Here is a 16,050-nt window from a genome sequence, read left to right as displayed (position 1 = left end):
CACCAAAGGTGCCAAGCAATTCAAACACTACTATAAGGGAGTGGCAAGGGGAGGTGAGGTACAAGAGGATATCGTCGGCGTATAGCGACACCCGGTCCTCAAAGCCCGGAGACCACGTTATCCCTGCGACATCGGGATGAACCCGGATCCACGCCGCCAATGGTTCGAGCGCCAATGCAAACAGGAAAGGCGATAGCGGGCATCCCCGTCTGGTGCCTCTGCGTAACGCGAAAGAGGCAGACACTCGGCCGTTAACGGTCACATTAGCCAACGGGGCAGAGTACAGGAGCTGGACCCAGCCAATGTATGCGGGTCCAAGCCCTAGCTTGGCAAGCACGGCCCACAGGTAATTCCACTCCAGCGAGTCGAACGCCATGGTGGCGTCGAGCGAAGCAAGAACCGTTGGTTCAGTAAGCAAGTGAGCCCGCGCCATGACCGCGTGGAGCCTGCGAAGATTGAGGGCCGTGTTGCGATGCGGTATAAATCCAGATTGGTCCGGATGAACCAGGTCCGAAATTACCCCCACCAAACGGTTAGCTAGCAGCTTGGCCAGAATTTTGGGCTCGGCATTCAACAGGGAGATGGGCCTATAGGAGCGACACAGGTCACGTGGCTTCCCCTCCTTGTGTATAACCACTATGGTGGCAAGTCTTTGGTCGCGCGGGAGCTCACCAGCCTCGCGGGCCTCAAGGAACATATCCAATAGGGGCGCAGCCACTGTGTCGGCCTTGAGCTTGTACAGTTCAACGGGAATGCCGTTGGGCCCCGGCGCTTTGGTTAGCGTAACAACTGGATCGCCAGAGCCACCTCGTCGACCGCTAAATCACGGTCCATGTCCTCCCGCTCGACATCAGAGAGACATGGAAGCTCGATGTCCCCCAAAAAGGAGGTCGAAGCAGATTCCGGCAGTGAAGCCGCGGACGTATAGACCGCCTCAAAGTATTCCGCAAACGACCCAACAATGGCGGCCGGGTCCGTCAAGACCAGACCATCCTCACCCAGTATTTCCGGGACAACACGAGATGCAAGGTCTCTCCTATCCAGCCACGCCAAAAGCTTGCCGGCCTTGTCCCCAGAATCATAAATCCTGCCCTGCTGTTCCCTGCTCAACGCCTTCGCCGCGTCGGTGGCAGTGGTCCTAAGTTCCGTTTGCTTCAGGGATAGGGCACGGAGCAGGTCAGGAGTCGGCCCCAAAGCCAACTGGGAATTCAATTCAGAGATCTCAGACTCCAACCGTACCATGTCCTCATCCCGCCGCCTACGCGCTTCCGCAATCAAGGAGAATGCCTCGCCGCGCAGCACGGTTTTAAAGGCCTCCCAGAGGGAAATAGCCGAGTCAACAGAACCAGAGTTCTCGGCGAAGTACCTCTCTATAGATTTAGCCAGGAGGTCACGAGTCTGTGGATTACGAAAATACCAGGGATTAATGGGGGCCATTAAATAACAAAAGAGAGAGTTAGGGAATTTACACTAATCAATGTGAGTTGGGAACTCCTGGTCCCCGGGATTAAATTACAAAAACAATGGAGGAGTTACCCCTCAAAAATTTAGAGAAAAAAGAATCTCTCACAGTGGGTTAAAGTGCTCAATTCAGCACAGTCTATCCCAACCTGTCAGTGGATAATGCATATCCTTGTAGAAGACCCCTCACTCACCAACCTGGTTGGTGACATGCTTCATCATCGGGGTCCCACCCCATAGGCCGAGTGCCTATAGGGTGTGCTGCGACTCCTGATTACAGAGGAGCGGGTTGTTTTCTTTTATGTGTTCAAGGCGATCAAAATAAATGAATTTAAAAAGGGCCAACACTACTCACTGCAAGTTTTATTCTTGAGTGCTTGAACCCTAATAAAAATGTGTAACACCTATGCCTAATTAGGTAGACTTCGGTGTAAAATAAGAAGTGTCTTTAAAAATAGCTAAGTGTGCTATGTGAAGTGTGATTGATGCTATTGGTTAAAAGGGTCTACATGTTTCAACCATTGTATTTAGTCATAGGTTTTCGTCAGGACCGTGAAAATGAACTGGGTGGTCCGCACACGCTAAGGTGCGTCCTGCCCTAGTCCAAGATGGAGTACACAAATTGTGAACTCGTGTAAAAAAGGTGCAATTTCTTTTATTCAAAGAAAAAACCTGTAAGAAAACAGGGAAAACAAAAAGACAGGAAGGGGTCACATACAGGGGTTGACTACACACGTGTAATACATTTAACATATATAGCCAGTATTTTTCATGAGTCAATACATGGGATAATGTCCATGTTTCAGTCAGACAGTAGGATCCATCTGTTATGCGACAGTACTACAGTGCTTTTACCGGACTGTGACTAATGAGCCATGAATCAGTGCCAAAGGAGTGGTGTCGATCTGGATTTGCCATCTGCAAATGACTAGTGACAAAAAGGGGAGTAACGTACTATGGGCCAGTGATCATACTGGTGCTACGGGGTGATCGGATGCACAGAGTTGTGAGCACTCGTGAAGGCGCTTAAACTTGAGACTGGTATATGGCTGATTGCTTACACTTCCTTGCGGAATTACCGCATCATGGGCACCAATGCTTCCAAGACGGCAAGAGTCCGTCTCCTGAAAGTGGGTAAAAAACAAATACAAATGCCCGGTTTTAGTTTTGCTGGCTATTGTTGCAAAGTATTTTGTTTTGCCAGCGGATCGAGCGGTGAGCGCCCGAAGAGAAACGGGTGTTCTCATTCAGGGTTTTGACTACATTTCACTTACTTGCAGCTTCTGTTCTTCAGACCGTAAACCTACTTGGTTAGACCGGCGGCGCCCCGAGGAGTGACCGGCTTGTTCTGAATGCCGGTAAAGTAACCCGGATCAGTTCCTGGTTGGGCGTGGCTACATCACGTGATGTGGTCACGTGGGTCGTGATCAGCCAATCCGATTCAGGTAGGGGGTGGGGCCTTCTGATGTTTGCTTTTCTACCGGGAAACAAAGTCAGATTATGTTTCCATGGTAATGAGAAAGGCCTATTGCTTTAAAGGAGAAGCATTACAAAGGCGTGTAGTTACACGAGCTACAGAACTTATTGAGAAGTTTTTGATGGTACAGAGGACAGACTCAGGATTCTCAACCAACGGGGTTTATATGCTGATAATTAGGTACCTTTAGCATATAGAGCTGAGGCTATCAGGTCATTACACTGTTCCACGGAATATTGTCGTTTAAGCCCGACTTGTGGGTGGATAGTCTGTAAACCCACCTCTGTTCTTTTTCAAAAAGGCGTTGTGTCAGATTAGCCCCTGGCTGTATTTGTTCGATAATCGTCCAGTGAAGGTCATCTGGTGTATGGCCTGCAGACAAAAAATGTTCTGTCAGTCTGGTATTGGTTTTTTTACACCTAATGGTGCTTCTATGTTCACCAATCCGCAATTTGATCTTGCAGCTTGTCATCCCTATATAATGCAAATTGCACGGGCATGTGAGCATATAGATAACATTTTCACTGTTGCAATTTGTCTGTCCTTTAATTGTCCAGATTTTGTTGGGTTCCAGCTGCAGTGTTTTTGTATTTGCAGTAAATGGGCAGACGCTGCAATTACCACATTTATAGTGGCCAGTTACTTTAGGTAAACCCCATAGGTTTGTTTGTGTTTCTTTCTCTGGGGTTGTCTTTATCGGTCTTGTATTGACTACTTTGTCTCTTATGCTTTGTGCTTTTTTGAAAGAGAACAATGGTTTTTCCCACCTCAAATTGCCTGTGTTCAAGATGCTCCAGTGCTTTTTTATTATTCTGGAGACGTCATTAGATATGGTGTTATAGGTAGTAACACATGTTAAGGGGATTCCTTCTGTTGTTTTGTCAGTCTGTTCCAATAAAGCTGAGCGGGGTTGGTTCCGTGCACGCTTTTGACTTTTTTGGAGGATTTTGTTTGGATATCCCCGATTCTGCAGTTTCTCGGTGAGATCTTGGGCTTGATTTTTATAATCTCCCAGTTCACTGCAGTTTCTCCGAATCCTCAGGTATTGGCCATAAGGTAAATTCTCGCGTAGAGGTCTGGGGTGGAAACTCTCAAAACGCAGTAAATTATTTTTGGAGGTCGGTTTGTAGTGGGTGACAGTTTTCAATCTTCCTTCTTTTTTGTGATTGTTACATCCAGGAATACAAGTGTTTCTTGGTTCTTCTCATAGGTAAACCGTAGATGTTCATCACAAGTATTAATCCAATTGAAAAAGGCAGTTAGAGACTCCTCCGTACCTTTCCATATTGCCAGCACATCGTCGATGTATCTGCCACCACCACATCTGATTCCGGTGGAAATCTCTACCTTTGAGCAAGCTGTGTTCAATGAGATTGAGAATACGACCCCTAAAAAACCTTTTATGAACCTGACCAAACAGGAGAGGATTGCCCTGGATAACCTGCGAAATTGTGAAACCATTGTGATTAAGCCTGCAGATAAAGGCGGAGGCATTGTTGTACAAGATCGCACAGCATACCAAACTGAATGTCTACGACTACTAGCAGATCATAACAGCTATCGCAGATTGCCAGAGGACCCAACAGAAGATCTGAAAAGTGAGATAAAGTCACTAGTGGAACATGGCGAATCTGAAGGCTTTATATCAAAACAAGAAGCTGAGTTCCTGAGTAGAAGTGAAGGGAAGATTCCCTACTTCTATACTCTGCCTAAAATGCATAAGAATAAATTACCACCACCCGGCAGACCAATTGTCTCCGGAATAGGATCAGTACTAGAACCACTCTCGCAATTTTGCGATGTATTTTTCAAAAAAATGGTACAAAAGACCAGCACGTATCTTCAAGATACCAAAAGTTTACTGCAGATCCTGGACCAACTCACAGTGGAGAATGACACCATACTGGTGAGTTTTGACATTGAGAGCCTGTACACCAGTATCCCTCAAGATGCTACACTAGATGTATTGGGACGAGCACTAGACAAAGAAGAGTGGACTTCGAGAACCCCGAGGCAATTCATTCTGGAATGTGCCAGACTGGCACTAAAAAGGAATTACTTTGAATTTGAAGACAAGAACTTTTTACAAACAGGGGGGACATCCATGGGAAGTTCCTTTGCGCCGAGCATAGCGGGACTGTATGTCTATGACTTTGAAGAAAAATACATTCTCAGTCAAACAAACCCCTATAGCTCAAATATCCTAATATGGCGCAGATACATCGACGATGTGCTGGCAATATGGAAAGGTACGGAGGAGTCTCTAACTGCCTTTTTCAATTGGATTAATACTTGTGATGAACATCTACGGTTTACCTATGAGAAGAACCAAGAAACACTTGTATTCCTGGATGTAACAATCACAAAAAAAGAAGGAAGATTGAAAACTGTCACCCACTACAAACCGACCTCCAAAAATAATTTACTGCGTTTTGAGAGTTTCCACCCCAGACCTCTACGCGAGAATTTACCTTATGGCCAATACCTGAGGATTCGGAGAAACTGCAGTGAACTGGGAGATTATAAAAATCAAGCCCAAGATCTCACCGAGAAACTGCAGAATCAGGGATATCCAAACAAAATCCTCCAAAAAAGTCAAAAGCGTGCACGGAACCAACCCCGCTCAGCTTTATTGGAACAGACTGACAAAACAACAGAAGGAATCCCCTTAACATGTGTTACTACCTATAACACCATATCTAATGACGTCTCCAGAATAATAAAAAAGCACTGGAGCATCTTGAACACAGGCAATTTGAGGTGGGAAAAACCATTGTTCTCTTTCAAAAAAGCACAAAGCATAAGAGACAAAGTAGTCAATACAAGACCGATAAAGACAACCCCAGAGAAAGAAACACAAACAAACCTATGGGGTTTACCTAAAGTAACTGGCCACTATAAATGTGGTAATTGCAGCGTCTGCCCATTTACTGCAAATACAAAAACACTGCAGCTGGAACCCAACAAAATCTGGACAATTAAAGGACAGACAAATTGCAACAGTGAAAATGTTATCTATATGCTCACATGCCCGTGCAATTTGCATTATATAGGGATGACAAGCCGCAAGATCAAATTGCGGATTGGTGAACATAGAAGCACCATTAGGTGTAAAAAAACCAATACCAGACTGACAGAACATTTTTTGTCTGCAGGCCATACACCAGATGACCTTCACTGGACGATTATCGAACAAATACAGCCAGGGGCTAATCTGACACAACGCCTTTTTGAAAAAGAACAGAGGTGGGTTTACAGACTATCCACCCACAAGTCGGGCTTAAACGACAATATTCCGTGGAACAGTGTAATGACCTGATAGCCTCAGCTCTATATGCTAAAGGTACCTAATTATCAGCATATAAACCCCGTTGGTTGAGAATCCTGAGTCTGTCCTCTGTACCATCAAAAACTTCTCAATAAGTTCTGTAGCTCGTGTAACTACACGCCTTTGTAATGCTTCTCCTTTAAAGCAATAGACCTTTCTCATTACCATGGAAACATAATCTGACTTTGTTTCCCGGTAGAAAAGCAAACATCAGAAGGCCCCACCCCCTACCTGAATCGGATTGGCTGATCACGACCCACGTGACCACATCACGTGATGTAGCCACGCCCAACCAGGAACTGATCCGGGTTACTTTACCGGCATTCAGAACAAGCCGGTCACTCCTCGGGGCGCCGCCGGTCTAACCAAGTAGGTTTACGGTCTGAAGAACAGAAGCTGCAAGTAAGTGAAATGTAGTCAAAACCCTGAATGAGAACACCCGTTTCTCTTCGGGCGCTCACCGCTCGATCCGCTGGCAAAACAAAATACTTTGCAACAATAGCCAGCAAAACTAAAACCGGGCATTTGTATTTGTTTTTTACCCACTTTCAGGAGACGGACTCTTGCTGTCTTGGAAGCATTGGTGCCCATGATGCGGTAATTCCGCAAGGAAGTGTAAGCAATCAGCCATATACCAGTCTCAAGTTTAAGCGCCTTCACGAGTGCTCACAACTCTGTGCATCCGATCACCCCGTAGCACCAGTATGATCACTGGCCCATAGTACGTTACTCCCCTTTTTGTCACTAGTCATTTGCAGATGCCAAATCCAGATCGACACCACTCCTTTGGCACTGATTCATGGCTCATTAGTCACAGTCCGGTAAAAGCACTGTAGTACTGTCGCATAACAGATGGATCCTACTGTCTGACTGAAACATGGACATTATCCCATGTATTGACTCATGAAAAATACTGGCTATATATGTTAAATGTATTACACGTGTGTAGTCAACCCCTGTATGTGACCCCTTCCTGTCTTTTTGTTTTCCCTGTTTTCTTACAGGTTTTTTCTTTGAATAAAAGAAATTGCACCTTTTTTACACGAGTTCACAATTTGTGTACTCCATCTTGGACTAGGGCAGGACGCACCTTAGCGTGTGCGGACCACCCAGTTCATTTTCACGGTCCTGACGAAAACCTATGACTAAATACAATGGTTGAAACATGTAGACCCTTTTAACCAATAACATCAATCACACTTCACATAGCACACTTATCTATTTTTAAAGACACTTCTTATTTTACACCGAAGTCTACCTAATTAGGCATAGGTGTTACACATTTTTATTAGGGTTCAAGCACTCAAGAATAAAACTTGCAGTGAGTAGTGTTGGCCCTTTTTAAATTCATTTATTTTGATCGCCTTGAACACATAAAAGAAAACAACCCGCTCCTCTGTAATCAGGAGTCGCAGCACACCCTATAGGCACTCGGCCTATGGGGTGGGACCCCGATGATGAAGCATGTCACCAACCAGGTTGGTGAGTGAGGGGTCTTCTACAAGGATATGCATTAATGGGGGCCACCCTCGATGTCGCAATGACGTGAAAATCAAAGGACACCCAAACCGGGGAGTGATCCGAAATGCCCCTGGCTATCAGGCGGGCGGTGGAAACCGACTGCGCCTGGGCCGCAGGGGTCAGGACATAATCAATACGAGACAAACTACCATGTGCACCCAAAAGGAACGTATACTGTCGCAAGGCGGAATGTAATAGGCGCCAGCAGTCCACCAGCCCCATGGAGCCAAGGAAGTCCGGGAGCCAGGACTGTGATGTGCGTAGGTCTCTGGATGGGAAGCGATCCAAGTCGCCCGATACCACCGAATTAAAGTCCCCCCCCAGGATCAACAGGCCCTCAGGAAGATTCAGAATGGCGCTACCCAGATCTTGAAAAGTAGTCGCCTGCAGCCCCGGGGGGACGTAGACCGAAACCAAAACTAGGGTGCGTCCCTCCCATTTACCCACCACCGCCACATATCGGCCCCTTTCGTCAACAAGTGTGGACTCCACCTCCAGTGGAAGGGACATGCGCACCATGATACCCACGCCCCTGGAGCCCGTAGAGAACCCCGAGTCGGCCACCATCTTGAACCCTTTCCTGTTCAATGCCTTACACGTATTTCCCACAAGATGGGTTTCCTGCAGGAGAACAACATCTGGCGAACAACGTTTAAGCAGTTGCAGTACCACACTCCGTTTTATTCGATCCCCCAACCCGTTCACGTTCCAACTCAGCAAGTTCAGAGATTTACCCCCCATCGTCTAGGACGCTGCACCCCATCAACCCCACCCGCAATAGCGCCCGCAGAACAAATACAGCAGTCCAATGAGACCCCAGCCTGAACAAAGGAAGAAACAAAAAAGAAAATAGAAAAAACACACCCCAACAACCCCCCACCCTGCACCCCTGCATTTGACTAATAGCCACCCCAACTAGCAGTGTGCCTGTCGCCCCTTAACTAAGCTACAAAAAGCCCCTCGGAGGAGAAAGGAGACATCCTATCCCCCCCGTCACCCTCCATATAAATATCAGAGATATCCAAAACGTAAGCAACAATGTCTACAGTCGGTGCCACTCGCAGCCACCCCCCCCAGAAAGTCAGAAGTCTCGTAGTTCATTCCTGGGAACCTGCTCCTTCGGTGGTCTCCTCCGTCTGGTCCGCCGGGTCAGTCCGTTGTTGGGATAGAGTATCCAGCCAGTCCCCTGCTGCATCCGGGAAGTCGAAAAACAAAGTTCGATGATTGTGTTCAATGCGAAGCGTGGCAGGATAGAGCATGGAGTAGCGCAGCCCTAACTCCCTAAGTCTCCTCTTCACCCCAGCAAAGCTCTGGTGACGTTTCTGTACTGCTTGGGTAAAGTCGGGGAAGAAGTTAACTTCTGAGTTCTGGAAGCGCAGCGGGCCGGCAGTCCTCGATGCCTGTAGAATGGCGTCACGGTCCCTATAATTAAACAGTCTCGCAATGATGGGGCGAGGGGAAGCGCCCAACTTCGGCGGACCGCCCGGTATTCTGTGGGCCCTCACCACCGAGAAAAACTTGCTCAGACCCCCGGGTGCCAGATTTTTGACCACAAGTTCCTCAACAAAGAGTTCAGCTGAGTACACCTCGGCTTTTTTCCGGCACTCCAGTGATGCGAACGTTCTGGCGTCGCGCCCGGCCTTCGAACTCGTCCAGCCGGCGAGCCAGCAGTCCGTTAGCCATCTTCAAGTCGCGGACCTCAGTCTGCATATCGGACATATAGTTGACTAGGCTCGATGTTTTAAGGTCCAGCGATTTCACCCGATCGTTAGTTTTACCAAGATCAGTCCTGATGAGATTCAATTCGATCTTGAGGGTGTCCACCTTGCCGGACAGCGCTTCATGAAGAGTGTGCATCTCCGTCTTCACCCCAGCAATCGCGCCCATCACGTCCCGAAGTGTGATTTCAGAATCATCAGGGGACTCGTCCCTTATTGGATCTTTAGTTCGACCCGTCAGTCCCGGTGATCCCTTAGAGTGGGAGAATCGTTCCGGGATGGTAGATTGGGACTGGTTCGGTTTCCTACTGACTCTCGGAGGCTTGCCTTTGTCCGAGTCCCCTCTGCCCGCCATGTTGGCACACCAGGGCAAGATAGTCCCGAGGGGTGGAGAAGATGTGAAGCTCGCCCACAGTCGGCCCGACAGGGTCCCGATGTCCACCAAGGTACTCAGTTCAGAGCTTAGAATCCCGTCGCACCAGCCGGGTCAAGGAGGCTGAGACAAAACGTTCCGTGAAGAGTCGCCGCTGGCACCCCTTGACGTCCGCCAGTGACGCAGGCGGGGCCACCAAAGTATCGACGAGCCAACTAAGTCCAGGAAAGTCGGATTTTCGTTCTGAAAACGGGCGCCGCTTCAGCACCGGCTCAGCAATAGTTACCACTATCGTGGGACAGGATAGGTGGCAGGATATTTGCGGAGGGTCGGGAGGTCTTCGGAGCTCCGAGCTCATGCGGCCATCTTGGTTGCCCGCGAAGCTCCTCCCCCTTCTCGACGTTTCTTGATTTCCACAGAAGACTGCTAGCCTACACTCTACGAGTGTTCCGTGAGCCGGCCCTTTGTGTTCTCGCTTGAGGTACCTTCACAATCCCTGGTCTGACAACTGGTGGGTCCCTGGGAAGGCAACTTTGACTTTCCCTGGGCTTCCCTAGTTGCTCCAGATGTGCCCTGACTCTCCACCACTTGTTGAGTCCCCTGGACCTTGCTGGTCCATGCCGAAGCATCTTTTCTCTTCCTGCGTGGGTTGCTGTTGCCAAGGCTTGTTGGGTCTAATCCGGGCACCAACACCGCAGCACTCGACATCCTTCGTGGGACAGCTCGAATCCAGCTCCTGGACATCGTCAATGCCTCCTGGTCCTCGTTGCTGCAGAGTCAAGCTTTACCTCTTCGCACCTGAATCACCCAACATCAATGGGCATTTGTCTATCGTGCCCCTGGTCACTGGCCAGTGACCCAGACTCTCTCCCCTCTGCTTTCAGGTTCCTCACATTTTCAATCCAGGCTTGGATCACAACAGACACTTTTTTTCTTCATGGCAGCAGCAGTTGGCAGCAGATTGCCATTGAAATCAACAACGATTCCCGACACCATTTGACACATATGCACCCGGCTTCCCTGGGTGAGGTAACTCGAGTACTCTGGTGCTCCCATGGGTGTTGGCCCTATAACGCCTTAAGTCTAAAGGGGTTTGCTCAAAGTCCTCTCCTAAGTGCCCTTATCTTTAAATTTCAAAGTGTGACTTTCCCTATAGAGGTTAACGGTGATTCGCAGCTGTGCTCTCACACTGCACGTGTCCCCATGGGTCCCCTGTGTCACTACCTTGGGTGGTTCCTTGTGGTACTAGTGATCCTACAGGCTCTAGGCCTTGTATCTGGTCAAGCCGTGGTTCTTATACCACTTTCTTAATATATCCTTTGGTTCCCCCTGGGGCCTAGTGTATACTGTGCTAATTACTGAAGTTGTATTGCATTTAAAGTGTGTACTTTGCTCTGTAATCTCATAAAAGGATTACTAGAGAGTGTTTAGAAATAAATTCAAGAAGTTATAATCTGGTAAACCAAGCTGCTTTACACTCCTTCAAGCCTGAAGGCCGTTCTCCATAGCTACCACTAGGATAGCTTTCAGTAAAGGTTGTCTTAAACCTATCATCCATAGGGGTTGTTTGGGCTGGTGCAAGGTGCCCACTATAACTAATGGACAGCATATGCCAGGCCGACTTCTGTGACTTATACAGGGCCTAACTTAGAGGTGACTTATATGTATAAAAAGGTAAGTTTTGGGCCTGGTGACACTGGCCCTTCGGTGGCAGGCCTGAGCCATGGTTAAAGCGCTACTTAAGTGGGTGGCACAATCAGTGCTGCACAACCACTAGTAGCATTTATTTTATAGTCCCTAGTAGCAAGGGGTACCATTTGACTAGGGACTTATACGTAAATTAAATATGCCAGTTGGGAATGAACCAATATTACCCTGTTTAGGGGAAGGAACACAAGCCCTTTAGAATTTGTTAGCAATGATAAAGTGCATAGAGTCCTAATACCAGCAAAAACAAGATCAGAAAAATGGATGGAGGAAGGGAAAAAGTTGGGGGAAAGACCACTCTAAGGCTGTCAGGTCTAACACTGTAATATCCTATGGGAGAGGGTAGAAAATGTTATCCCATGGAAGAGGCAGGCATTACAGTAATGAAAAACGAATTTACGAATTTAGGAGTTTTTTACGAATTTAGGAGTTTTTCACTATAGGACATTTAAAACTTAAAAACACATGTTCTACTTTTTAAATATAATGCACCCTACCATGTGGGCTGTTTAGGGCATACTCTAGGGGTAACCTTCATGTATTTAAAAGGAAGGTTTCAACCTGGCAAAAGCTCAACATAGCCACCAAATTCTCCATCTCCTGTACTTGACACCCAACCACTTTCCTGAGTTCTGCTGAGCAGAAGCTCCATCTGATTGCAGGTTCTTCTCAGCCCCCTCAACACTTGAGCATCCTTGGACAACTTCCTCCAACAGGCGGCAGGATACTCTCAAGAGGATCATTGATGTCATTTGAGATGTCATCAGTGATGTCACTGACCATGTCATGAATGATGTAATATGTGACATCATCAGCAGTGGATTGCGGGTGCACGAAATATAGTTAGTACAACTAACTATATAGGAGCAATTTCAATGATTTTGTATGAGTGAAATGTCCAGCTAACTATAACACCCCTAAAACTAGTTTTTGAGTGAATTTCAAAGGTTTTTTAAAAGCTAATTCCTAACTATATAAGGCCTGAGACCTATGGTTTTTTCAGTGAATTTGCAAGGTTTTTTAAGTGCTAATTCCTAACTATATAAGGCCTGAAACCTATGGTTTTTTCAGTGAAATTGCAAGGTTTTTTAAATGTTAATTCCTAACTATATAAGGCCTGAAACCAATGTTTTTTTCAGTGAATTTGCAAGGTTTTTTAAATGACAATTTTTAAATGTATTAATTTGTTTTTTTATACTGATTTACTACATTTTTGCAGGCAGGTGTTCAGAGGGCACGCCCCCTTTTTACGACACTGCAGTGCAACCCCTGGTGCGTTTGCAGAGGAGGAACTAATTCCCCTTGCATACTGGGGGTCCCTAGGGGGCAACTAGCCAGGAGCCTCCACTATAAGCCAGGGGGCTGCATTGCAGAGAGGTGTAATGAGGCCACACCCTTTTTTACACCTCTCTGCAATGCCCCCCTTGCATACTGGGGGTCCCTGGGGGCCAACTAGCCCACCTGGAACCTGCAGTATGCACCAGGGGGCTGCATTGCAGAGAGATGTAATGAGGCCACACTCTTTTTTACACCTCTCTGCAGCGCAACCCCTGGCGTGTTTGCAGAGTAGGAACTAATTCCCCTTGCATACTGGGGTCCCTGGGGGCCAACTAACCCACCAGGAGCCTCCAGTATGCGCCAAGGGGCTGCGTTGCTTTAGTGTGGGGGGGATTGTGGACCCCCCACACTTTTTTATCACTACGCTCCGCGATTTGGTCCCCCTGTGGGGTAATTTTTTTAAAAACAGACCAGGTTTTTAAAAAACAAAAATGCGGTCCTTTTATGTCCTTGTGGGACCACCTGGGCAGGCCTAGGGTGTCAGGGTGTATCCACCCTGCCCCCTTTGTGTGTTCTTCACATTTGTTTTTTTGCTTTCTTTTGCCTTTCTCTATCAAGCACAAGATGGATGCCAACACTTCCTGGTTAGAAGTGTTGACAGCCAATGAGCATGCAGCTTTCTCGGGAAGGCATGCTGATTGGCTGCCACTGTCTGTCAACACTCCAAACCAGGAACTGTTGGCAGCCATCTTGTGCCTCTGTAGAACGAAGGCAAAAGAAAGCAGTGAAACAAAGGTGCAAAACACGCAAAGGGAGCAGGGTAGAAGCACCCTGACCCCCTAGGCCTGCTCAGGGGTCCCACAAGGACCCCCCAGTCCCCCCAAAAATGATTAAAAAAATAAAATCACAGGGTATGTGTACCATACAGAGTACAGTAAGCTTACAGTAAGCTTACTGTAAGCTTACTGTACTCTGTACGGTTCGCGTACCCCGCGATTTAAAAAAAAATAATAATTTGTGGGGCTTGTGATTCGCAATTAAGGAATACCTCCCCATTCATTCCTTTGGGCCTAGAGGCCCATAGGAATGAATGGGAAGATATTCTCAATTTGCGATTCCCAATTAGAGAATCGCAAATTGAGAATGCAATTTCAAGTGTGCCAGGGTGTCAAAAGGACACCCTGTTGCACCTCTGAAATGAGCATTGGTGCACATGTGGTGCACACACATGCCCTAATGGTCTGTGTGTGCGCCACATGCCACTTCAAAAAATGCAAAAATTTTAATATTTGAAAGAAATCGCAAACTACTACCAACCTGTAGTTGGTGGTAATTTGCGATTCCTTATGCCATATTCGCACAACTTGGGTGCCTCATACATTCCATTTAAGGAATCACAATTTGCGATTTCTTAAATGTATTTGCAAAATAAGGAATCGCAAATTTTGCGATTCCTTATTTTGCGAGGCATTTTTTCTTTAATACATACGATTAAGCCTAATTACGATCACAAACTGCGAATTTTGGTGTTTGCGATCGCAATTTTGAATGATACATATGGTCCCATATTATTAGAAAGGTCATTGAATATTATTCCTGGATCCCTTTGTTCTCTATCAGTTAGGTTGTTCTATGTTTCTAAATTGCTGTTGAATTAAGTTGCTTATTTGTACTGATATTCAGTATATTTAATACTTAATTTGCATTAATTACATTTTCCTTTTTGGGAGTCTCATTATTTGAATACTGAACATATAGGTGTATTTATTGTATTATACTGCACTTTTTCTCATAATGTATTGTTAATTGCCTTGGTACAACTTCAGTAAAAATGCCAAACAGAAGAATATACATTCCAAGAGTTACATAAAAAAATATTTATTTTACAAGTATATTTGGCCTTACATTTACTATGGCATTACTGTTTGTTCATTTTAAAGGACTTGGGCCATTTCATTAAACAGTTGGTGGCAGCAGTATTTGAATTTTCCCTATGGTGGTCTTTTAATTTTTTGGGGAAAAATGTTTATTCAAATACCAATGGCAGGGAAAAAACTTAGATATATGGTGCAGGATTGCGCTAACATCAACCATTGTGCACTTTACTGATGGCCAGTGGTGCATCTAACAATGGTACAGCAGGTGCAGTGAATGGCCCTCTGCACCTCAGTTATGACTGTATCTTACTAACAAACGGGTGGGGGGATGTTGGAGGTCCATTTCCATTGCCTTCATTTTGGCCCATGATACACCTCTAAGCCGCTGCTATTGCTGGCAATTTCAAATACCGCCGAACTTTACTTAGGTGATACAGCCTCGGGTGCACAATAATCACACTTTGCAAATACATGGACATACGTTTTACTGAATAGAAATAATTATGTTGTTCCATCGCACATTCCTCTTGTTGACAAATGTGTTATTTGTTCTTTTTTCTAGCCAATCCCTGCCTATACAAGGACAAGGCTAGTAACTGCAAAGAATTGTCATATGCTTGCAATTACGGTATGCTTGGCGACAACTGTGACGAAACATGCAAGTGTGGCTAATAGTTTGCAGGGCATGAAGGCAACTAACAGATCGATGGAGCAAAACCACCTGCTACAGCACTTATTTTCATTTACCCCACACGGAATTTCATAAATTCTTCAAACTTGTACTCATTTGAGAAGTTCTGTGAAATGTAACAGGACTTTTTTCATGCCTCAAAATATCACATTGCACCTACATTAGTAGATTTGATTTTCATGCTAATTGTTTTAAATGGAAGGTCTTTCAATCTGAATGTCCTCAGAAGTCATGGGAAATTTGAATTTTACACTGTAAAGCACATGTTGTGATGTTGTATGTCAAAATCTTTTGTTCTGAATTGAGAACTACACTTATCATTTAAAATGTTACTTGCGAATGTAGCAAAAGCGTATACATTTGTGCCAAATACAAAATGAATATTTAAGAAAAACAATCATAGGTAACCAAGTAAAATTTTTGCCAAATACCAAATTCATTTGGACACAAAATCCCTTCACAGTATGTGTTGAGATAACGGATGTGTAGGCTTTTATCCTGTTTAATAATGTTTGAGCATAATTTCCAGACCTCAGTCCTGTGTGCGGCTTAGGAAGTACACATTGTTGGCAATCTCATATTGTTCATGGCAGAAAAATAGTTTATTAAATGTTTGGAT

At 45.9% G+C, this 16,050-nt stretch overlaps 1 protein-coding gene across 1 annotated transcript in view; it reads left to right on the top strand.

Moving 5' to 3' along the window:
- Positions 1–15,598, top strand: part of LOC147709488 (cysteine-rich secretory protein 2-like) — a 124,567-nt gene extending 108,969 nt beyond the window's left edge. The window contains exon 7 of the mRNA XM_086928044.1: positions 15,303–15,598. Within this exon, the coding sequence (XP_086784170.1) occupies positions 15,303–15,412 (110 nt within the window). The 3' untranslated portion in view covers positions 15,413–15,598. The remainder of the gene's footprint in view (positions 1–15,302) is intronic.
- Positions 15,599–16,050: the final 452 nt, after the last annotated feature.

Source organism: Lissotriton vulgaris, chromosome 6, assembly GCF_964263255.1.
Source record: "Lissotriton vulgaris chromosome 6, aLisVul1.2, whole genome shotgun sequence".
Lineage (NCBI taxonomy): Eukaryota > Metazoa > Chordata > Amphibia > Caudata > Salamandridae > Lissotriton > Lissotriton vulgaris.
Note: the sequence above shows the minus strand (reverse complement) of the source record. Positions and strands in the feature narration are given on the sequence as shown.